Below are 26,479 nucleotides of genomic sequence, written 5' to 3' on the forward strand. Positions count from 1 at the left end.
TAGCTGGGACTTACAGGCACACACCACTATGCCGGGCTAATTTTTGAATTTTTGGTAGAGATGGGGTTTCATCATGTTGCCAGGATGGTCTCGATTTCTTGACCTCATGATCCACCTGCCTTGGCCTCCCAAAGTGCTGGGACTATAGGCGTGAGCCACTGTACCTGGCAGAGCTTTAATTTTTAAAAATTTAAAAGATCATGTGTATACAGATACATATGTGTGTATATATAAACGATCAAGTGTGTGTGTATATACATAAAAGATATATATACACACACATATCTTTTATGTATATATACACACATATGATCTTTTAAATGTTTTAAAATTAAAGTTCATATATTTATAGAATTTAGGGCATATACATTAAATTACTATCTATAGTGATATCTTATTAAAACTACTGGAGAGGACTTCCTGAGACCCTTTCTAAGGGCCTGTCTTCCCCCAGAGGCCCCATGGGACAGAGAAAGCATCTTGATACCCAGGGCCACAAATGAACAATCCACAGATACTACATATAAGGGAGACCTGTATCCTATGAGGTAACCTGAGGATGAAAGAGTGAGTCATATTGGGTGGCAATTAAATGACCCAGCCTCCTCTCTCAAGAAGACTTTACATTTTAGACCGGCAGCAGAAGCAGCAAAGGAGAAAGGAAGTGCAGAAGCATCAGAAGAAGAAAAGGAGAAAACTGAGCCTTGATTACGGCAAAGCAGCTATGGTACAAAGCAACTGACATCCAATCCTTTTTTTTTTTTTTTTTTTTTTTGAGACAGGGTCTCAATCTGTCACCCAAGCTGGAGTGCAGTGGTATGATCTCGGCTCACTGCAACCTCCACCTCCCAGGTTCAAGCGATTCTCCTGCCTCAGCCTCCCGAGTAGCTGGGACTACAGGCGCTCGCCATCATATCTGGCTAATTTTTGTATTTTTTGGTAGAGATGGGATTCACCATGTTGGCCAGGCTGGTCTTGAATTCCTGACTTCAAGTGATCTACCCACTTCGACCTCCCCAAGTGCTGGGATTACAGGCATGAGTCACCATGCCCAGCTGTAACTGATACCCAATTCTAAGGGAACAATAAGCAGACCAGTATTCTGAACTTTCTGCTCAATTGCCAGAGCTGTACAATATCCTTGAACAATGTTTCAGTTCTCCATTAGACCCTTCTGTTCATCTGCCAATGCATTTTCCTACTATCCTGTGTGAATTTATTATCACCACAGGGAACCTGGAGATAACACTGAACTTCACCTGAACTCTGTACTCTTGGAAAGAGTCACAGTCAAGAAATTACCCCTATCCTTTTGTGTTCTGGGAACAGGCTTACTAGATAAAACTGACAGATGACCACCTTGCAGCCAAATGACAAGGCCAGAAATGGACTTTCCAAATTCCCATTCTCTGTCTCATACATGATTAGCCAAACTCTTCATCCCTATTTGCCATTCTGGTTGGTCAATGCCCACCAACGACCCGACCAAACTTTAGTCAGGCTCCTCTCCTTCCTTGAAACCCCTGAACTTTGGTCCACCCTGAAGCAATGGAAGGTGAGCCACCCCTCCTTAACAGCCATTCCTCAGAACCAGCTGACCTCAGGGAAAAACATTCCCGATAACACAATATTCTGCCTCCCGCTATTGGAATCATCCTCCTCCTTTTATTGTAATAGTCTATTTAGATAAAGCCTCTCCTTACCTAAGTCCAGATTTGTTTTTAATTGACACTTGCAACCTTCAAACAGCCTAACTTTACAAAACACAAATTACACAAATTAAAACCATTAAATATCCTCTCATTTACAATATTTTTATAGAATCACAGCTATTACATCTTTTTTGATATATAGCCACATAATAAAATATAACATCTGTTAAATTTTTCCCAATGTTGAAATAGGAAAACTAGACAATTAATTATTAAAAATAATTAAAATATGCTGGTTAAAATTAAGCATTTCATGATGAAAATGAAAACCAGAACCCAAACAACTTAAGTTTTGAAATCACTGAAATAATTTCTTTATATTTTCACTTTTGTCTTACACAGTTCAATCATTGCCTGACAACCTATTCAAAAGAAGAAAAAAGCTTGATGAGCTTGTATTTATGTTGGGCAACTATTAATTCAAGCTATGAAAGTAACAATAATATACTTGCTAAAGTTCTTTCTGAAGAACTTTCTGCAACAATCTGTCACTTCTCCAGTGGTCCAATATCCTAATCTCAACCTAGCACCTTTCACTGTAGAGGGTGCTGTAGATGCACATTAATTGCAGAACATACAAAAACAAAGATCTCCAATGTGTTCAATCAAGAAGAGAAATAGATTAGACATTTATACATCAGAAAGCATTTTTTTCTAAAATACTTACATTCTTAATTGTAAAAAATATTTTGAAATAATACTTATTTAACAAACACATCACAGAAAAATCACCTACTCACCAGCATTGACTATAGCATCTACCTCTAGCAATGTGATGTCACCTCTATAGAGAGAAACTTTTTCAGTCAAACTTTTCTTCACCTGGGATGTTTCCTGAGTATTTTCTTCTGTAATAGAAAATGGATATATATCAATAATAATATTATTAATTTAATCAAGATAATTTTTTACTCAAGACTACTACAAGACCCAGTATGTGTCATGCTCTACTACAAAAAACAAGTGGAAACAAGAGCGTAAGTACAAGGGGTGTGGTTTATTCTCTATTTTGTAATTCTCAAAACAAACACACTATCACATACAAAATGGACATACAATAAAATTTTAGCATGTTATATTGGTCAACAAGAAATTCAATACTTATGGGTAATTTTATTAAAATATCCATTCTAAAATAAAATTACGTACCATTGCATTCACAAGGAGGTAAGAAAAAGATGTTTTAATCTTTAATGTTAGGTAAGAAGAACTTACCTAAAAGGCATCCTTGATAAGAATATATATATATTTTTGAGCAAAAAAAATTTAGGTTCAGCTCTTTGCTACTTTTTCTTTTCTTTTTTTTTTTTTTTTTTGGAGAGGGAATCTCACTCTATCACCCAGGCTCGAGTGCTACAGTGGCGTGATCTCGGCTCACTGCAACTCCTGTCTCCCAGGTTCAATAGATTCTCCTGCCTCAGCCCCACCCACCTCTCCCCCACTACCCAAGTAGCTGGAATTACAGGCATGAGCCACCATGCCATGCCCATCTAATTTTTGTATTTTTAGTAGAGACAGGGTTTCGCAATGTTGGCCAGGCTGGTCTTGAACTTCCGACCTCAAGTGATCTGCCCACCTCGGCCTCCCAAAGTGCTGGTATTAAAGGCATGAGCCACCATGTCTGGCCAGCTCTTTGGTACTTCTAAGTAACAAACTATTACTCCGGATAGGAAATTTCAAGGAGAATATTTGAATTTGTTAAACTGCTCCTTTCTTATCAAATTGTATTTTACCTTTTGCTCTAGAGGGTGCTACTAGATTTTAAAAAGAAACCTCTACCCCAACACACAAGAGCCAGCAAGCAGGAATATTTAAAACAAGCCAAAAACATTATATCCTGAAATCTGAATTTTTTTAAATGATTTAAGAGCAAACCTATAAACTTGAATTTCCGTTTATTTTTAACAAATAGTAACAAGATAAATTAAACCTAGTAAACAAAGCTGTGCAAAATAAATGTTTTAAAATATTTTAAATTGCTATTCATAAAAAGGTTTTTAGTATACTTATAGGAAAGCTGATCTGTATTTTTGAATTTATTTATATTAAAGTATGATATGTGTAAATCTTTCATGCAAGGAGATACTGCTATTCACTCACTGAGATACTCTGATTTTTAAAAGTATTTATGATATGTGTAAATTTTTAATGCGAGGAGATACTGCTATTCACTCATTGAGATACTCTCATGAGCATGCAATTTTGAGACATCTGGGGGATTAGAGGTGATAGGTTATGAGTCACCTAAATTGTCTTTGGACCACAATAGTCCCCCCACCAAAAAGAAAATTTGGCCAAGACTAGAAAATAACCTGTGACCATAAAAATGAACCTTTCTCTGTCTATAAAGCATTCCCTTCTTAGCAACCACTTCTCTCCCAGAAGTATTCTAATCAAAATACTCAACTAGTTGTAGTAATAATGAGAAGGAGAATCATGTGGGCAACTTGTATGTCAATGAAGTAGAGAAAAACTTTAGGAAACCTCAAAATATAAAATACTTATACTTGAGTTGACCTCGCAGGGACTCCTATAGTAGTACTATTTATCTCTGCCAGAGATAAACTAGTTTCTATTGTGATTAACCAAATTATAAACTCTTGATTCTCCATTAATGATTATTAAATGACAATAAACATTTGGTGGCTTTGTCAGAGACAAATGCATATTTAGACTCTTGTGAACCTAGAAATTATAAAGATTCATCACTGAAGATGTTTCAGAACTCTATCAGGCATTAAATTGACAGACTTATAAATGAATGCAGAAAGACCATTTCAACTTGGGAGACAGAGTAAATAGATTTTCTAATTATTCTTTAACTGGTTTTAGCTCTAAAAAGTATTATTTCATTTTTTCATGAAGCATTATGTAAGTAACATCACATTTGTAGTGATAAGAAATTTTAAACATATGAGACAATAAGTCATGTGTTTCTTTCTCAAAAGTAATTATAAAAGAAAGGTATGGGAGGGCCAGGTGCGGTGGCTCGCGCCTGTAATCCCAACACTTTCAGAGGCTGAGGCGGGCAGATCATGAGCTCAGGAGATCAAGACCATCCTGGCTAACACAGTGAAACTCTGTCTCTACTAAAAAAAAAAAAAAAGAGCCAGGCACGGTGGCATGCACCTGTAGTCCTAGCTACTTGGGAGGCTGAGGCAGGAGAATCACTGGAACCTGGGAGGTGGAGGTTGCAGTGAGCCGAGATCGTGCCACTGCACTCCAGCCTGGGCGACAGATGGAAACTACGTCTCAAAAAAAAAAAAAAAAAAAAAGAAAGGTATGGGAAAACATTGACATTTAAACCATTTTTATACCACCGTTCAGTTTTTTAAAAAGAAACTCTAATCTGTCATCTGCAAATTTTTTAAATGGAATATTTTGAGACTGAAGTGAAGGTTCAAACAATTCAACGTAATGAAAAAACATACTGCTGTGACATGTCACTCAAGTAAGTTACTCAAAATAGTCTTTACTTGAATTATCAGCATTATGAGGGAATATTTTAATTGTCTCTCATTTTAAAAACTAACATGAGACTCTTCTTCCCTCAACAGTCAGATTATACTTACAGCCCAATTCCTCACATAGTATGCGAAAAAGTTATGTACATACTTAAAGGCTACAGCTTGATAGGACTAATAATTAGCAGTATTTCCTTCAACAATAAATCAAAACCTAATGGGAGTATTTTTTGACCAGCAACTGTTCTTCGCAAATACAACAATACAAATTACCACTTAGAGGCCACCTCTTTTATTTGCATAGCAATGTGTTGCCTTCCTCTTCACACACAAAGCTCAATGTATCTTTTTCCCTACCCTAGGTTTTCAGTAATAAATAGGACAAAAAGTTGTCAAGTATATCTCCCTCATGGACATTCTCTACGTACACAAAGCACCAACTCAGGCTTTGTACATCACTGGTTTTATACAACTGCAAGTTGAAATATCTGTCAGTGTAAACACATGACAGTAATTGCTCTTTCATATTGTATACTTTTGATAATGTCAAAGAAAACTGGAACTGGAAGTGATTAAAGCAGTAAAAACAGAATTTATTCAGTAACTATTACAATAAAGGAAAGAGACCTCAGTATAGAACTGGGAGCAATTCCAAAAACAGCAATAACAAGCAGGGATTTATAGCCAAGGAGCAGGATGGAGGTGAGTGGATGGAAAATAACTAAGAGGAAACATAGGGGGATTCTGGTTATAGAGCCTTAACAGTATTCTTGCTGAAGGCAAGCCAGGGTGATCACATATTGCCTGGTGGGGGATGAGCAATTTGACCAAGTATCAAGGGTGATCTGATATCAAGGGTAAGACATTTTCTCTTAACTAACTTAGCAAGATTCTTGCTGAAACTGGGCTATGCAGGTATTGCAAGAATGGGGCCTAGACACAAAAAAGACTTAGAAAAACCTGACTAAAGTTTGCTTAAGAAGACAGTCTTAACTGTCCCCTTCTGGGAAAAAGACAGTTTTAGTTCTCAGGGATGCCAAGTGAGGAAGGTGGGGAGAAATTAAAAATGTTAGTTTGGAGACTTGTAGTAGGCTTTCAGAGGAAACTAGAAGAATTGAGAAAATGTATAAGATGGCAGGATCCAATAAGCCAGGTACCAGGCCAGTTTTCCCAAGAGGACTTTGTAAGCATTGACTCCATAAAGTCTTTGTGCCTTAAAAGTGTCTGGACGTATCTGATTCAATGCATCATTCTCAAATATGACATCCCAGTCAAAGCCTTGGTTATAAACTGATTTTTCCAAGTATGTCCTGTTACAAGGAAGACAGAATCTTATTGAACTTATCCAAATAATCGTAATGCCATTGAGAATTAGAATACTCAATAAGTGTTTCTGAATTCTGGAGGGATCAGGTTGGAAGAAAATATGTTTCATCTCTTTTTACAAAAGCATAACCTACTAAATTGTCATGAGTTACAGAAAGCATGAGAAAACAGGAAAAAAAATGCTCCTTAAATAAGACATTAAAGAATGAGAAATATTCCAAAACAATAACCATAAAAATTATCTTATTTATTAGTTTATTCTGCCCCATGTAATTGAATCTTCTGCTTTATCCTGGGTTAGCAGTTTTATGAGTCAGCTTCTCTACTAGCTGCGGAAATCCATACTCATTCCAGTGGTATGGTCTACAAGTATCTAAGCAATGCCATTTGAAGCCTACACCCCAGAGCACCTGGCATGGTCCTTTCCATAGATCTCTAAGACAATCAGTTGTGTTGAAAATGAAGCATTCTGGCTTATAAGCTGATTACAGGAGCTTTCAGGAAGAATCAGAGTAAAAGAAAACCTATCTGTGGATAATAAAAGACTTAAAATGTCTATGGTTAAACTCTGTTCATTATAAAAATGATAAAACTGATGAGGGAATTAGGTTATTTTTGTGGCACACAATATTTAAATATTTCAATAATAGTTGGCATTATGATGATAACAGTATATACAAGGACATATGATGGACAATGAGGGTATTGGCAAATGTCTATGATATTCACATAATTTCTGGAATGTTTTCATTATTAATATTTACCCATACAACTATAACCTAGAAAAGCTTAAGCATCACTTTTTACTTGACAATGTTGCCCACATAATTTAATATATCAAACAAACAATATTTTTACTAGGTGAAAGAACAAATCCTTTGATATTTTCCAGGGGACCTATGGGAAATCTCAAGGTCAGTCCAAGATTAGTAATTCATTTAGGGCTGGGCACGGTGGCTCACGCCTGTAATCCCAGCACTTTGGGAAGCCGAGGCGGGTGGATCACCTGAGGTCAAGACCAGCCTGGCCAACATTCTAGAATAAATAGAATTTATTGTGTTCTATAAATAGAACACAATAAATTAATTTAGAATTAGATTATGGAAAACTGTCAAAAATGTCAAAAGATTTGAATGCTGATTAAACAGAATCATAGATCACTATGAAACAATACTTAAGTTCTCTTAAAAGGAGATGACATAGAAAACACAAAGCACAATAAATTATTTTGATAATGCACAGAATTTTTGTTTCCTAGGCAGATTACTTGAAAGGCAAAGAGGTGGCCGGAGAGGATGGTTCGCGCCTGTAATCCCAGCACTTTGGGAAGCCAAGGGGGACAGATCACCTGAGGTCGGAAGTTCGAGATAAGCCTGACCAACATGGAGAAACTCCATCTCTACTAAAAACACAAAATTAGCCGCGTGTGGTGACACATGCCTGTAATCCCAGCTATTCAGGAGGCTGAGGCATGAGAATCGCTTGAACCCAGGAGGCGTAGGATGCAGTGAGCCGAGATCGCGCCATTGCACTCCAGCCTGGGAAACAAAAGTGAAACTCCATCTCAAAAAAGAAAAAAAAGGAAAGAAAAACCTTTCACAATCTCTTATTAAGAACAGACCAATATTCCAAGAAAACTTTGTTGCTTTAACAGAAATAAAACCAGGTGCTAGTTTTATATCAGCACACTATTGGGCTCATGTTATTTGAAAAAAAAAAAAAAAAATCTTTACATAGAAATCAATTTAATCTTAGCCAGCTTGAAAACATCAAGAATTTCTTTTCTGCAAACCTACAGCTTTCTACATCCATTCAGATTTCGTCCTACATTTTTCCTCTTTCTCATTCTGGAATAACCAGTAATCTCATTTTAAGACAAAATTACACTCTTTTTCCCTTATCTACAGCAAAAAAGTCCTTCATTCCTCACATACTTTGCATACAGAGTTGTTTCTCCTCGTGCTTATTACTTTTAGTAGTTTAACTTACATGTATTAAATGTAATTTGAAAGACCAATACACTTTTACAAAGAAAACTTAAGAAGTAGACAGCTGTAAACTGTGTCACATGCTAGCATTCTATAGCATACTAGCAGGTTTTATGAATATATCATCTTACAATTTCTAGAGATATCTGTTTCTTTATAGTGTAATCTTTCAAAAGAACATTTTATTAATGGGCACAATTATATCTAGTTTCTTTATGCCATGTGAAAATAAAAAGCCAAAGTATATAAACTCAGACTTAGGTTTAGTATTAGTATTTTAGTCATTTATATTTCTTAGAAATTATGTGGATTTTAATGAATATCTATTAACGTAATATAAGTCTAAGGTTGCAAATTACTAAACATATTTTAAAAACAACTTCCAGGCAGACATACTGTAACATTAAACAAAGCTAGCCAACATCTCAAGTTATTTTCCTGTTAACTATTTCTCCAACATATGTATATATTAGGCAAGTATTATAAAAGCTCATTTTATAAAAGTACTCATTTTATATTTGCGTGAATCATAACCTCATCTTTTTTTTGTTTTGAGACAGAGTCTCACTCTGTCACCAGGCTGGAATGCGATGGCACGATCTTGGCTCACTGCAACCTCCACCTCCTGGGTTCAAGCGATTCTTCTGCCTCAGCCTCCCAAGTAGCTAGGATTACAGGCATACGCCACTATGCTTGGCTAATGTTTGTATTTTTAGTAGAGATGGGTTTTCGTCATGTTAGTCATGCTGGTCTCGAACTCCTGATCTCAGGTGATCCACTCACCTTGGTCTCTCAAAGTGCTAGGATTATAGGCGTGAACTAACATGCCCGGCCGTGTAATCTCATCTTTATAAAAAACATTTCCGTCTTATAGACATTTTTATTTAGTTTTAATGCATGTTCTAAATATTTGTATAGCATTTACCATGATCTATATGCTCTATATGCTCTTTTTTTTTTTTTAGATGGAGTCTCGCTCTGTCACCTAGGCTGGAATGCACTGATGCGATCTCAGCTCACTGCAAGCTCCACCTCCTGGGCACACGCCATTCTCCTGCCTCAGCCTCCCAAGTAGATGGGACTACAGGCATCTGCCACCATGCCCGGCTAATTTTTTATATTTGTAGTAGACACGGGGTTTCTCCCTGTTAGCCAGGATGGTCTCCATCTCCTGACCTTGTGATCCACCCGCCTCAGCCTCCCAAAGTGCTGGGATTACAGGTGTGAGCCACTGTGTCCGGCCAATCTACATGCTCTTCTAATGCTTACAAATATTAACTCCTATAATTCTCATAACAAACATATGTATATAGTACACATTACTACTATTCCCTCAATAAGTAAAATGAAGCTAAGGCATGCAGAAATGAAGTGGTTTGACCAAGTACACACAGCTGGTAAGAAAGCTGGGATTTGAACCCAGGCAGCCCATGATCTTAATCAACATGATAAGCAGGCTCTCATATACCATTTTTATTTCAAAGAGTCCATCTGTGAATGAACCATCTGTTTAAGTCCCATCTCTTCCTTTAGTGGCAAAATGCAGCAATTTCATCCCTGTCCCACCACACCCCATACACACACACACACCAAGAAAAAGCATTACTTGCTTTTGCCCTAGAGGAAAAAAAACTGGTTTTCCAGAGTAGTTATGATACTTCGAAAACAATACAAAGGTCTCAGTAGTTTCTGCTACCATTTGACAAAATTTCATAACATACAACACACCAAGGACTAGAAAATAACATAATAAAATCAAATTTGCAGATATTAATCATATATCTTCTATTTATGTTTTCTCGTTTGCTTGTTTATACAAAATCATCAAACTCGCAGATTCATATCCCAACACATATACTACTTTGTTTACACTGAAATTCTGTGTAGTATTTATATTTATGACCTTATTCTGATTTTTTAAAATTGTTTTGTAGAGAAAAAGTTTCACTAAGTTGCCCAGGTTGGTCTTGAACTCCTGGTCTCAAGCAATCCTGCCACGTTGGCCTCCGAAAGTGCTGGGATTACAGGTGTAAGCCACCATGCCTGGCCTATGACCTTATTCTGAGTTCTGGCATTATGTTACTATTTTACGTCTATTTTAGGCATCAATAAGCCACATTAGAGACAGACTGATTCATTTTATGAGGTAGGGATAAAATGTAATCCTATCGTAACAAGAAAAGCAAATTTAACAAAAGATATAATTCACTAACATATGAGGTAGACTAGGAGAAACAAACTCTGTTAACTCAATTTTAATCAAGATGAAATGGTCGGGCCGGCCTCAGTGGCTCACGCCTGTAATCCCAGGACTTTGGGAGGCCAAGCCGGGCGGATCACGAGGTCAGGAGATGGAAACCATCCTGGCTAACACGGTGAAACCCTGTCTCTACTAAAAATTCAAAAAATTAGCCGGGCGTGGTGGCAGGCGCCTGTAGTCCCAGCTACTGGGGAGGTTGAGGCAGGAGAATGGCGTGAACCCGGGAAGCAGAGCTTGCAGTGAGCTGAGATAGCGCCACTGCACTTCAGCCTAGAGACAGAGTAAGACTTCGTCTCAAAAAAAAAAAAAAGATGAAATGGCCAACACTGTCCTTATTTAAAAAGCATAACTTTTAAGATTATAATTATCATTTGAGGATATAACAGAATTTTCACTAAAATCATATTTTATATTTCAAACTTCTTAAATATTGTTTTAAAATTGTTTCATCACTTTCCCTACGGGGCTGTCAAACTTCCTGAAGGTCATCTGATAAACAGCTAAGGGATCATCACTAGGTACTGAGCAATATAAAGGATGTTGCTTTAAGCTACTATGTTTTGGAAGGGTTTTTTGCCCAGCAAAAGCTAACTGTAGGAGGAAGCTTTGAAGATATAGCCAGATTTGATGATCTCTGGAAGATCATCAGTAGGTCCTGATGATCCCTTTAGCTGTCACACTTAAAAGAATAACATGCTGGGAGATATTCACACAAAATGCAAAATCCCTGTATTTTGGCACCCATAGACAGGGATTCAGAGAAGCCACCAAGGGTACCAGTGAGTTGTCTAATGATACCAGAAGGGGCCTGCTGTCAGTGAACCTCTTCCCTTTTGAGGATGCCTGAAAAGTCAGTTTAGTCTTAATCCAGCCATGTGGATACAGATTTAAATTAACATTCCCTCTCCACAAAAGAAAAACAAAATAATTAGTAGGATACCATGCAAAGAAATCCCCACAAGTATCTATAGAAATTAACGTAAAAATGAAATTATAATAAATATATTATCAAGATGATCAGAAAAATAATTTTGGGTTCAGTAAGAGCTTTTACGGATATTCAGTGAGGGAACTAGAGGAATCCCAGAGGTCAAGCCGCTTCTGAGATCATTTCTTGAAACCAGCCAGTCAATCTCCACACCTCCATCTCCTATTTGATCATTGTTCTACATTACACACATACACACACACACACACACACCTCTATACTCCAGCATATCCATTTATTCTCAAAATATATAGTTCTTTTAGGTATTATAGAAATTATACTAGAAGATTCTCTCTCGTAGGCTAATTCATAGTAGCTGGTGTGCCAGAGGTTTACAATTTCATTTTTGGGCTACATCTTCAAAGCTTCCTCCCAAGCTTTTGCTGTGCAAAAGTCCTTTCCAAAACTTAGTGGCTTAAAACAACATCCTTTGTATTGCTCATTAGCCTGTGGTTAACCAGGCAGTTCTAAGTCAGCTGGTGGGGTGACTAAGGCTAGATGGTTCTAAATGGCCCCACTCACATTTGGCTGGCAGTAGTCAGGCTGGTCTAGGGGCCTCAGCTGGGATGTGTATCTCTGCTTCACGTGGCTTCTCATTCTCCAATATACTAGCTGGGGCTTTGCATGCTAAACGAGCACAGACACCAATGTGCAAGCACTCTTTAAGCCTCTGGTTGGGTCATGTTTGTTGCAGTCCCAGTGGTCAAAGCAAATCACATGGAAAAGCCCAAAGTCATTGGAAGAGCAGTAAATAGGAGCATAGACAGAGGGAAGTGTCATTCTTTGGGGATCTTTTTGGCCCCATTTACTAAGCACATTCTGAGTTACTGAATTTTCTGCATACTAGATCCCAATATTTGTTTTGATTGCAGTTTTGTTTGATGTGCAAATATTTATTTGGGACATATTTTGATTTGATGGAAACTTGGTTCATACTGGTTCTGTTTTTGTAATGCCATTTCAGTAACTACTTTCGACTTCTAATACATTTCTCTACTGCAGAAATATAATATCCAAATGCCCATAGGAGACAGACAGGCAACATAACTGAGTGAGGCCAGCCTGGTGAAAATATATACAAATATACTGTGTTGTAAATCTGAAAGCAAAGAATGTCCTGTCCAAAGGATGTTGCCTCTACTTACATGTCATATGAGGATGTGGGCCTTGTACTTCTAGATCTCCTTGTTTTACAGGAAAAAAAGGAAATCTAAGTTTTAATGTAAAATCCCCTGATTTTTAAATACTAAAATTTAAATAAAATTTAAAATGAATTTTAATGGCCAGGCACAGTGGCTCTTGCTAGTAATCCCACCACTTTGGGAGGCCAAGGCAGCCTGATCACTTGAAGTCGTGAGTTTGAGACCAGCCTGGCTAACATGGCGAAACCCGTTTCTCCTAAAAATACAAAGTTAGCTGAGTGTGGTGGCGAGGGCCTGTAATCCCAGCTACTGGGGAGGCTGAGGCGGGAGAATCGCTTGAACCCAGGCAGCAGAAGTTGCAGTGAGCCAAGATCACGCCACTGTACTCCAGCCTGGGCAACAGAGTCAGGCTCCATCTCGAAAAAAAAAAAAAAAAAAAAAGCAATTTAAAAGCAACAACAACAATGGTACTGGTCAAGTTAAAAAAAAATCTATCTTTGGGCAGAATTCAAGCAAAAGCTATTAACTTGTGGCCTCTTTAATGGATCCCAAACAGCCCACCATGTAAGGCTTTCCATGACTTGGTTAAAACCTGGATAGTTCCAATCTTATCAGCCCCTGTTCCCCAGTCTGTGGTACTCTCCGTATTTCTCATCATGGGTGAATTCTTACTTTTCCTCAATACATCCTCTATTTCTTTCCCCTGTGACTTTAGAATGCCCTTTGCCTGGTCATCCTCATCCCACCCTAAAGCCCTCTGGTACTCTTAATGATTCTTTAAAACTCAGCCTGGATGTCTCTACTTTCATAAAACTTCCTATGAATGTTATTTCTCACTCTCTGAATCCCAAAGCACTTTGGGTCGTCCTCATGACATTTATCATATCTTTCCTAGTACTGAAGTTATCTGTGTATGTTTTATCATCATTCCACTAGAATGAGGAGTTCGTATTCTGGCTGAACTTTGTTTCCTGTATTACTTAGCAAGCTTATCATGCCTAGAATGCCCTCCTGCTCAGGTGAGCTTACACTAAAATATGAGCTCCTTATATGAAGGTTTCCTTGATTTTCCCGGCCAGGATTAGTTTGGAATCTCAGAAACTGTGGGGCAGGGGGGTGGGGGGAATGGGGAGATGGGGGCTGTGGTGGGGTGGGGGGGTGTGGTGGGGGGTGGGGGGGCGGTGGGGGGGTGCGGGAGGATAATCTGTTGCTAAGATTTTTATCCAAGGAAGCTGTTGCTAAGATTTTTATCCAAGTTGGAATTAAGAAGAGAGGCAGGGGAATTAAATCGTAGGACAATTAAATAAGTGAGCTGTTGAATTGGAAAGGGTGAGCACACAAGAGAAAAAGCATGCGCATCAGAGAGTTCAGCATTATACCTTTAAGAACGAACAATGGAGCCATCTGTAGACATCCTAATTCCACCCTTTCCTAAAATAAAGTTGAGCTTTATAGATTTTATATATCCTGTTTCTCTATGTTAATATTTTGAATGGTTATAACCACCCTCTTGAGGTAACTCAAGAAAACTGAGACACAGAGAGATCAATCAACTAGCTAGGCCATGGTCTTACAAGTGACAGAGCTAAGATTTGAACACTGGAAGTCTGATTCTAGAACCCATATGCTGAATCACTGTGCAAAACTGCCTCATAAGAATCAGCCTCACAAGGGTAAACACAGATCCAGGAGTTCTTTAAATAAGGACACACTTCACTCTCACAGGATTTTTTAATTTTAATGAGACTATCTGTGAAGATGTTTGGGATGGGAGCTTAGGCATTAAAAATGTGCATTTTATCCTACTGTTATAATCTGCTAAACAACAATTTAGTTAAAAAATTGTGATATGAATACACAGTATGACTCAGTCTAAAGCTTATATAATAATGCAACCTAATTCTTCAAGTAATCTTGTGTAAAAATAAAGTTCAAAAGGTTATACTTCAAAGAAAAGCAGAAGCACATTTCTGCCCTTTTAGTAAAATGTATGAAATCCTCATTTATAAACAGAGAAATAAATGCTCATTCAAAAAAAAAAAAATTTTTTTTTATGCGGGTTGCAGTGGCTCAAGTCTGTAATCCCAGCACTTTGAGAGGCCCAGGCAGGCAGATCACGCGGTCAAGATATACAGACCATCCTGGCCAACATGTGAAACCCCGTCTCTACTAAAAATACAAAACTTAGCTGGGCGTGGTGGCGCACACCTATAGTCCCAGCTACTCGGGAGGCTGAGGCAGGAGAATCGCTTGAACCAGGGAGGCAGAGGTTGCAGTGAGCAGAGATTGTGCTACTGCACCCCAGCCTGGGAACAGAGCAAGACTTTGTCTCAAAAAAAAAAAAAAAGACAGACAGACAATTAAACTAAAAAATCAGGCCGGCGCAGTGGCTCACGCCTGTAATCACAACACTTTGGGAGGCCGAGGCGGGCGGATCACGAGGTCAGGAGATCGAGACCATCCTGGCTAACACCGTGAAACCCTGTCTCTACTAAAAATACAAAAACTTAGCCAGGCGTGGTGGCAGGCGCCTGTAGTCCCAGCTACTCGGGAGGCTGAGGCAGGAGAATGGCGTGAACCCGGGAGGCCGAGCTTGCAGTGAGCCGAGATGGCGCCACTGCACTCCAGCCTGGGAGACAGAGCAAGACTCTCAAAAATAAATAAACAAATAAGTAAAACAGCAGCATTCATAATTTTGCCTTATCATTCAAGTGTAGGATTTTCAGCCTGTCAGTTAAGAGCTTTAGAACTTGTGAAATTAATTCTATCAAGACTGCAACCAACATTTGCACAAAATAATATGGACTAGAACTGAAGTGTTACAGTGAGTCACATGTAGTAAATATTTCATGAAAAATTTGTCTCAGTTACATGTACATTAGACACACATTTATAGGTCATAATGTTTCTTACTGTGGGTCTTGGGTAAAATTTTAAAATTTGAAATCAGTGTCTCTACTCTGACACAAAAATAGAATGTTTTAAAATGTTGTCATTTTGATATTTTGCCATTTCACAGAAATGGACATTCTTTTTTTTTTTTTTTTTTTTTGAGACAAGAGTCTTGCTCAGTCACCCAGTCTGGAGTGCAGTGGCGCAATCTCGGCTCACTGCAAGCTCCGCCTCCCGGGTTCACGCCATTCTCCTGCCTCAGCCTCCCAAGTAGCTGGGACTACAGGCGCCCACCGCCACGCCCGGCTAATTTTTTGCATTTTTAGTAGAGATGGGGTTTCACCGTGTTAGCCAGGATGATCTCGATCTCCTGACCTCGTGATCCGCCCCCCTCTGCCTCCCAAAGTGCTGGGATTACAGGCGTGAGCCACCGCGCCCGGCCAGACAGACTTGCAAGACTATGTATCAAAATACCAAACAGTGAACATTTCTGTAAGAATTCTTGAGTCCAGAACCAAATATTGACTAACATATTGACTAACATACCAAGATTTTACAGGATCTAGCAGAAAGTAATATATATTGTAAATGCCCAGTAAACAGAGAATTGACTGATTACAGAATGTGTTTATTCTTAAGAGGACCTGGTTTGTTTTACACGAGTCCAAATTCACATAATAAAGCACAAATAATGGACTTCTCTACAATATCACATACAAAGCTATAACTAACTCACTGGTATAACCTAAGTGGAAAATCAAAATTTTCAAAAGATGTAATTTAATCTGCAGTAGATACCTAAATCTAAACACAAGGAAATCAAGCCTAAATTAGTGAAAAGAAAAAAAAAAATGTAATTCCACAGAACTTTTGAAAAACACCTTTGAACTCTATGGATAATGAAACTAAAGTACTGAGAGGTTATGTTGCTTGCCCAAGGTCACAGAACTAGTTGATGGCAGTCCAATTTTCCTTTCCCTCCACAATGATGACTCACATATTTTGCATGTCGTCTTATAATTTAATGTTATTTAAAAGAGCATCTGTTTATGTTATAGCTATGCATGTACCATATTAACCTCTCTTCCAAGAGTCAGTAAAAAACGGAGGCAACAGATTGTGGAAGCATTATGCCTAGATATGAATCTCAACTCTGTTGCTTACTAGCTCTGTGGTACTGGTCAAATATAACCCTTCTAGGCCTCAGTTTCCCCACTTATGGGGACAGTACCTCTCTCACAGCATTGTTGTGAGAATTAAATGGATTAAGACATAGCAAAGCATGTAAGAAAGTGCCCTAGACATAGTAAAAACACAATTAAATGTCAACTGGCAGGAGGAGAAGAATTATTACTAATCTGAGAGTTGGGGCAGAATCACTTATTTGTCCCATATATACCAGCTAGCACAATACTCTATACATACTTCGTAAAAACACTAATTATGCCCAAATACTCCTTTCTCCTGCCAGGTAAACCAGAGATGACTCAACCAAGAAGCATGAAACAAAGAAGAAAGCTTCTTACTTGAAGCTCAGAAGACACTAAAAAAGTAGTTGAGCAAATACAGTTAAGGACTGCAGAGTTATACAAGAGTCAAATTGTGACATAGAGTGTGAAGGATCACCAGAGATCAGATGTGAGGAGCGCTAACACCAAGAGGGAGAATGAAACAGGTGTGTCAGAGGTCCATACACAAGGAATCTAAGTTAACTGACCAGAACAGGAATGGCAGTCTATAGCTTTCTGTTAGGTGCAGCCTTGGTAGGGCCCACAGGAGTCCAGCCAAATTCAAAGGTACAGAAGTTGAACTGACACACTGAGTTCAGGAACGCTTTGTTTTTGCTTTCCTTAAATAATGCTAATCTCTGCAACAAATGTCTTTGGTTCTATGATTCAGATTGTGTGTAAACATTAAAATACCAAAATCATTTTCTTTAGCTGTAGCACTTTTTTCCTACCAATGTCAAAGTAGTTTCTAATTTTCTTCCAGATTTCTTTGAATATTATGGTAATAATTACTTCATTACTAGTCTTCTCTTTATTCACAAATGTTCTTCATTTATTACCATATTAACAGCTGAATTGCACTCAGCACTGGGCCAGATACCATGCAATTTAAAACTACAGCTGCTGCCCACCAAATACCAGTAGAAGAAAATCACTGACCCATTTAACCAATAAGTAGGATTGAAAGGGAGCCTAAATGGAAACACAGAGCCCTGACGAAGCTCTTAAAATAATCTTGGCCTGAACTAAGACTATGGCAATGGAGACAAAAAATGAAAATGTCAGCAATAATATTCAAGAGGCATATTTAACAAAGTGTTGAGGTCTCACTGGAAAGGGAGGACAAGAAATTGCTGAGGTTGACTCTGGTTTCTAGGTGGCTATGAAAGGTTAAGCAAGTGTGAGAGCCAGCCTAGGAAAAAAGATAATTAAGTCAGTCTTGGATATGTTTAATATTAATTTCCTGCAGAGTACTCAGGTACATGTCTTGATACTCAAAACAAAGGTTTTCAGGCTAGAGATGTAGATTTAGGAGACACCATCATGTGGTAGTGGCCCTGGGTGAGATCAGCATAGGTACACATGTAAATGAAAATGGACCAAAGACAGAACACTGGAGAACACCGATCTTTATAGGAAGGGCAAAGGAAAAGAACATGAAAAAGACATAGTGAACAAATACTTAGAGGGACAGAAGAGAAACCAGCAGAAGCCCAGGGAGGAGAAAGTTGGCCAGCAGTTTCAAGTATCACAGTGAAGCAACAGAAGGACTGAAATGTCCTATTTTATGTATTAATTACAGGTTGAGTATTCCTTATTCAAAATGCTTCTGATAGGACAGGTTCAGTGGCTCATGCTTATAATTCTAAGACTTTGGGAGGCTGAGGTGGGAAGATCACCTGAGTCCAGGAGTTTGAAACCAACCTGGCCAACATGGTGAAATCCCATCTCCACAAAATACACAAAAATTAGCCAGGTGTGGTGGTACACAACTTAGTTTCAGCTACTCAGGTAGCTGAGGTGGGAGGATCACCTGACCCTGGGAGGTCAAGGCTGCAGTGAGTCAAGATCATGCCACTGCACTCCAGCCTGGGCCACAGAATGAGACTCTGTCTCAAAAAAAAAAAAAAAGCTTGGGACCAGAAGTGTTTTGGATTTCAAAATTTTCAGATTTTGAAATATTTGCATACACATTAATATTGGGGATGGAACCTAAGTCTAAACACAAAATTCATTTATGTTTCACATACATCTTATACAGTATTTTTAATAATTTGTGCACAAAACAAAGTTTATGTTAAGTACTTACATGTAGAATTTTTACTCGTGGTGTCACATCACCCCTCAAAAAGTTTCATATTTTGGAGCATTCAGACTTTGAATTTTCGGATTACAGATACTCAACCTGTGCCATTGCTGGCAACCATGACAAGAACCGTTTCAATAAAGCCAGAATATGGACGTGCCTAAAACTGAGCAAAGATCATCAATGCCCCACAAGGTGGTAGAGAAATAAGATGGATAGAGCCTATGTCCCTGAATGACCACAGAGATAGAACTTCTAATTGACCTGAAACATTCCCCATAAAGAAATGAAATTTCAATCTTTTTAAATTAAACCATGAAATCATTAGTAAATCTTTGTTACAATAGCCCAGCCTTTCCCTAACTTACCCATTCAGCACATAGATATACAAAAATTGAATCAATTCCTTTTTTGAAAACCATTTAAGTCATGTCCCATTTTTTAATCATTAAAAACACTGTAATATAAAGACCTATTTATGTGTATCTTTGAACACATCTCTGATCACTTCTTTGGTTTCAATTCCTAAAGTAGAATAACCGAGTCACACACAGGCTTTTGAGGAAGACTGTAAGATCGTACAGTGTTACTTGTAGGGCTGAGGGAAAAACAAATAAACATGGCTTCAGACTATAAGAGGTAATGTTCATATGCTAAGATGACTTCAGAAGAAAAAGCCCTGAAAAGAAGCTATCAGATTTAAAGGTCCTTGTTTATCCAAATACAACTGAAAATTAAAGAGTTAGATTTCATTAGATTCTACATTGTCCTTAACTATTCCAATTAGTCACCCTTAACTCCTCTAACTTTAAACTGTAAGTCATATCCAACTAGTCCCTAAATCCTGCCAATTCTACTTTTGAAATATCTTTTTTTCTCCTCTTGACATTCACTGCAACTCCCCTGGCATAAGTTAAACAGTAAAATAAATTAAAAGATAGAAGTCTCTGGCCCTAACCTATTTTATAGCCTCCTTTTCTACAACTTATCCACCACCCTGATCTCATCAAATGTCTCTTTAATGCTTCTGGTCTTCGCAAATATTGTTCTAACTGGAACGCCATTTCCCTTCTGTCCCCTTCAGAAACTCCTATTCATCTTTTAGGAGCTACTACAAAGTTGTTTTGTGAATTTCTCACTACTCTGAACGACTGTGTCATTCCATGTTATACAATTATCACTTGTTTCATAAATGACGCTCAATCTCTGAAATGAGAACTTCTAGGCTAGATCCATGTGTTTTGCATATTTGAGTCCTTCCAGATACCTAGCACAATGACTGACACATGGTAAACACTCAAACATTTACTAAAGAAAGCAAAGGAAGACTGAAGGGAGCATGGCAGGAAAGAATGGAACAAAGAAACTAATACAAAGGATGCTTTCAAAGTCAATCACTTAAAATATTTTAGTGAACAATAATAGAAAGGCTTATATCAAACTAATGCAAATTTCTATGCAGAAATGTTGACTTAGGCATGCTATTTTAATTTCCTGCTTCACAAATCACTAATCTTCAAAGCTTCTATTTTTTATTCTTTAATCTCTAAAATAGTTTCAAGTGTGTTCCACAGAACCAAGCAAAGCTCTTGGAACAAGGGCCAAGATATCAGCATTTAGCAAGTTTTAAGATCATTCTTAAACACATTAAAGTTGGAGGACCACTCCTCAAATTATTTTATATATAAGTTCACTAACATAATTTTATAATATTGGAAGCCCAACAGACTTTTACAAACTATGCACGCATTCACAGAAAGTAAAAGCTATCAGCTTACTGACTCAATGTGTCTTCATGAGCTTCTCCATGTTGTCACAAACATGGAATTATATAACTACAGCTATGCTTAATATGCTGGTAATACTGAATTCTGTAACTATACTTACATATCATTATTTTTGAGGTCATCAATCCACAGAATTTAAGGAAAATTATGAAATAACCACCTCTAAGATATTTAGTGAAAATACACATCTGTCCTACAGTACTTAGGCACACACCTTCCTAAAACTCTGGGCCACCACCCTTGCAACCTTTTCCTTCAATGATTTTTACATGATTATGATCAGACTTTGAATACTGATATGTGAAACCATAAATATATGCACAACCACCAACCTGTCTTAGAAGCACCAGTCCTGAAGGAGAAACATTTACCAAAACTCATTTTTTTCAAAGAAATTTTATTTATTCTGTTATCCTGCCAAAATACTGTACAGATTATTTTTAAACTTTTTCACATATTTTCATGCAATTTTAAAAAGAACTTTAAACAAATTCATTCAACTCAAGTAACAACAACTTATTTCAGTGGAATATTCTATTAATACAAGATGTAATCAATAGTGTACCTACATGCAAAAATATCTCAGAGTACATTTCAAAGGAGAAACCATCATATTTAGTAATGCTTTTCAGTGTGAGTGTGCATGGTGTATATACTTATATAAATTATTAGTAAAACAGTGTGATAGTTTTAAGGTAACATGCTTTATATTATATATACACTCCCACCTTTTTTGTTTAGTGTATAAGGTTACAAATGTTAATATTTTCGTGGCTATCTTATTAATACATGAGGTACCTAAGGACACAAAGCTTGAATATTTTAAAATCTGTCAACTAATTCAAATATTAGAATCACTTAAACAAAGGCTATTCAATTTTCAGGGACAAAGACTACTCAATGAATTCACAGCTGGCCAAAATACACAAAAGCTCAACATTTTTTTTACCACTCCTATGCACATCTGAAATACTGTTAAAAGAAACTACAAAGCCAATCTATAAATAAGTCACAATAACCCAAGAGGAATAACATCATAGCATAAGCGGACTGGCACTGAAACTGTTAACAAAAATATTCAGATTCTCTGTCTGAGCACATAGATTACATCTCCCCCATCCTCCATCCCAGGTCTCAAATGATTTCACTGTGCATGCCTTCTGGAACCACTGCTCTGAGATCAGAAATGTCACTTATCTCCTCAGTCTATTCTCTGAATGTTTCCTTGACTTTCTTGATTTCACTGAAACCTAGGTGTCCCCTATGAATATCAACATTTTTAACGGAAGCCTTAAAAAAAAATTCACTACATGTTCCTCAAAGTTAAAAGGTCCGGTAATGTTTTCCACTCCTACAGGCAAAACATTTGTCCTTTCCTCCTCTAACTTAAAGTTGCTCGCCTTTCATCCCCTTTCCCAAGTTAGAAACACGAATCTGTAAATGGTGAAGTGGCTTGGACCACATAGACACAGGTAACTGCTTATCAGAGGGTTAAAGACTAAGAGAGAGGGAACCAGGGTCTTTAGACAACTTTGTGGAAGGAAAATAGCCAGCTACCAGCTTTGGACAGTTATATGAAAGGAACTTCAATTTTGTTTGGTGCTCTACAGTTAAATGTCTTTTGCTATAGTAATTGAATCTGTAGTCATAACCTATAGTTTTCCACCATATTTGGAGTAAGTTCTAAGCTTATCATAAGCATGTAAGGGTCTAAAAGATCCAATCTATCTTCACCCTTTGTTCCAACCCAACGAAAACGCTACCCTAAATGCTGTTCCCTAGATTTACATATGTCTGGCTCTATTATTGACTTCCAAATTATTAACTCAAATGTCACCTCCTCAGAAAAGCTTCCCTCCTTATCTTACCTAAAGTGGTCCCCTCTCCTCATTCTAGCATTTTATCTTCTTTATAGCACTTATCACATTCTGAAATTATTTGTTCATCTATTTATCTGTTCTAGGTAAAATGTAAATGCTTTGAAAGCAAAAATCCTGTTTTGTTCATGACTATCTCAAATGCCTGACAAAATTCAATCAGTAATGTTGAATAAATGTTCTTCCACAAAATGAAATCTCATTATGGCATTGGCTAACCCCTCTCCCTGAACCACTCCACCCACTTTCATGTCCCATCTAATTCAAGTCTCAGCTTATGTATCACTGCTTCAAAAAGGACTTCTCTGACCAACGTAATGTAGCCTAAATCCGAACTGCATTCATTCTGTATCACTTCACCCTACTTATTCCCATCATACTACCTTCAAAATATAAAGCATCTTATTTACCTATTTATTGACCATCAACAAGTTGATGAGATCAGGGGTGTGTCATCTTGTCTTTTTCATTTATATTCTTATTTGCCTAGAACAGTGTCTGGCGCTTAGTAGGTACTCAATAAATTTTTGAGTGACTAATGATTGTAAATACGTTTACAAAAAAGAATATGCCTGCAATTAACTCTTGAGATTAAACTAAATGCAAACAATAAAAACTTGAAAATAAAGTTTAATTTGAATCATGAACTACATCATTAAAAAGACAGAGGTGAGAGGAAAAAGAATGGGAAAAGTTAAATTGTTTCACCTTAAACTGGGGAGATCAATGTATCCTTGATAGTGTTAATTCAAAAAATACAGGCTCAAATATCTGAAAAATTTAGAAATGGTTTTCAGCAGAATCAAAGTTAACCCTCTACACATCTAGAAAGAAAACAGTTTGCGTAACAGCAATGAAGCATGAGAAACTAAATGAATCAGCCAGCAGTTAAACTATTATTGAAAATGAATAAAACGGGCTGGGCGCGGTGGCTCATGCCTGTAATCCCAGTACGGTGGGAGGCTGAGGTGGGCAGATCATGAGGTGAAGAGATCAAGACCATCCTGGCCAACATGGTGAAACCTCGTCTCTACTAAAAATACAAAATTCGCTGGGTGTGGTGGCACGCGCCTGTAGTCCTAGCTACTCAGGAGGCTGAGGCAGAAGAATGGCTTGAACCCGGGAGGCAGAGGTTGCAGTGAGCTGAGATCACGCCACTGCACTCCAGCCTGGTGACAGAGTGAGACTCCATCTCCAAAAAAAAAAAAAAAAAAAAAGGAAAAAAGAAAAAGAAAATAAAACTCCTCTAGTAAAAGTCAAAGAAAAAAGAAGTCAGACTTTCAATATAGGAGAAAACTCCATAAGGAAAAAAAAATTATTAAAAAAAAAAAAAAAGGAGGGCAAAGATATAATCAACAAATGAAAATAACAAAACCAGAACACAACAGAAAAAAGTTCCATGATTTTTTGGTATTTTTCTAAATGTACCCTGCCATACAGAGGACAGAGAAGAGGTAGGACTGAATGTGAGAACATACAGGCAAATGATTAGCAGAGGGTATTATTCACTGACATTTTCAATAGGTAATACAATTGTGGTTAAGTTTCACTGAATTTCTAGTTATTTTAATATTATTTAATAATAATATCCTCGCACTAAAGCAATTTTTGCTTACCGTAATTTGAGTTATATTGAAGCATACACACGTGCAGAAAAACTCACAAATCATAATTTATACAACTCATTGAATTATCTCAAGGTCAGTATACCCAAGTTACCACCACCCAAGTCAAGAAACGGAACACTACTAATACCTAGAAGCCTAATACCACTTCCCAATCCCTATCCCTTCCCTCATCCATAAAAGTAGCCACTAACCTAAGGTCTAATAACCAGTTTTGCCTGTTTTTGAATTGTATAGTTTTTAAATTTCTAGTTTTGCCTGCTTTTGAATTTTATATAAGGAATCATACACACTAAGTATTTGTGTCTAATTTATTTTGATCAACATCGGTTAGTGTAATTTACCTTTGTTGCTGCATGGGGCCACAATTCGTGCATTTTTATTGCTGTACGCATTACTATATAGCACTGAATTAAATCTACCATAATTTGTTTACCCATTTTACTGCTAATGGCCATTTTTGTTTCCAGGTTTTGGCTAACACAAATAATGCTACTTTGAACATGACTATGCTTGCCTTTCAGTGGGTATCTGCATGAATTCCTATCAAAGTTGCTGGATATATGTATGTATACACATACCCACAGCTTTGGTAGGTGTTGCTAGTTTTCAGAAGTGATTTTCACAATTTATATTTTCCCACCAGCAGCAAAAGAGAGTTGCATTGCTCTCCACATTCTGCTAACACTTGGTATTGTCGATATTTTTAATTTTAGCCATTCTGGTGAGTGTTAATATTATCTCTTTACAGTTTGAAGTGACTGCTCAAGTCTCTTTCCCATTTATTCCACTGGGTTGTCTTTTATACTGATGTAGGAGTTTACATAGTATGGATGTAAGCCATTTGTCAGATATATATATTACAAGTATCCACTGTTATTGTTTTGTTTTTCTTTTACTGATAACTTTTGATGACAGAAGTTCTTGAACTGTCAATGATCCAGGTTATCAATCTTCCCTTTTATACCTGTGAGTTGTGTGTCCTGTTTAAGAAACATTTTCCTACTTCAAGATAATGATAACGTACTGATACTTTCTATCAGTCTGATAGAACAATATAAGATATTCTCTTATACTGTCCTCTAGGGGCTTCATTATTTTACTTTTCACATTTAGATCATCAATCCAATGTGCATGGTGGGAAGCACGGATCGAGTTTCATGGTTTTTCCCATTTGGATATCCACCTGATAAGCAATGTTTAATGAACAGACTGAATATTTTTAATTGATGAAAAAATACATTATGAAGATATCAATCACAAACTTCTAAGAATCAAATAATGTAGCAATAAAACATTAAAAAACAATGAGAAAAATGACAAACACACAACAGTCATACAAAACTTTAATAAAATTCTCATAAACACATCATAGCTAAAGCCAGTAAAAAAAAAAAAAAGAGGAGATCTGAATAAATCAATATATAGAACTGTATACCCTACAGAGGACTCACCTTCTTTGTCAGTGCTTGGGGCACATTTTAAATACTGATCTTATACGTATCCCAAAAAAAAATTTAATTCTCAAAAACTGAAAACTGTACATTCCTTATTCTCTGATTACAATAAAACTAGAAAATAACAATTGTATTTTAAACACATACATTTCATCATTTTTAAATACCCTCTTAAGTAACTTTTAGATCAATGAGGAAATTGAAGCTAGATTTTATTGAAAATCTAGAAAGTAACAAAAACAGCATCTTCTATTATATGGCATTTACTCAAATCTGTAATTTAGAAGCAAATTTAAAGTAATAAAAGCTTTTGCACAAAAAGAAAAATGTAAGTACTAAGTTGTTAGAAAAACCTGGAAGACAAAAAATAGGTACAATTATTTTTTCAGGTAGCAAGCAGAAGAATAAAATTCAAAGTAAGGGCCAGTGCTTTAAAAAAACAATAAAATACATATATACCTCCAATCTAATTACAATCTAAAAAGAGACAACACAAGACATAACATAAATGTAATGATAAAGAGGGCTTTATCACATATGGAAGTCAAATATAAGAAAATTCTATACATAAGTGTTTGCTAATAATTTTTTTAAACTGAATAAAACTGATAATTCTTAAGGAAAACACAAATTATCATATTATCCA

The 26,479-nt window shown here is 37.1% G+C and overlaps 1 protein-coding gene across 4 annotated transcripts in view; it reads right to left on the bottom strand.

The window, feature by feature from the left end:
• Positions 1–26,479, bottom strand: part of MACROD2 (mono-ADP ribosylhydrolase 2) — a 2,180,049-nt gene that overhangs the window by 2,096,636 nt on the left and 56,934 nt on the right. For all 4 annotated transcript variants that reach the window (XM_030915179.1, XM_030915177.1, XM_030915178.1 and 1 more), the window contains exon 3: positions 2,453–2,560. In XM_030915179.1, coding sequence (XP_030771039.1) covers positions 2,453–2,560 — 108 coding nt within the window. The remainder of the gene's footprint in view (positions 1–2,452; positions 2,561–26,479) is intronic.

This window comes from Rhinopithecus roxellana, chromosome 13, assembly GCF_007565055.1.
Source record: "Rhinopithecus roxellana isolate Shanxi Qingling chromosome 13, ASM756505v1, whole genome shotgun sequence".
Classification (NCBI taxonomy): domain Eukaryota; kingdom Metazoa; phylum Chordata; class Mammalia; order Primates; family Cercopithecidae; genus Rhinopithecus; species Rhinopithecus roxellana.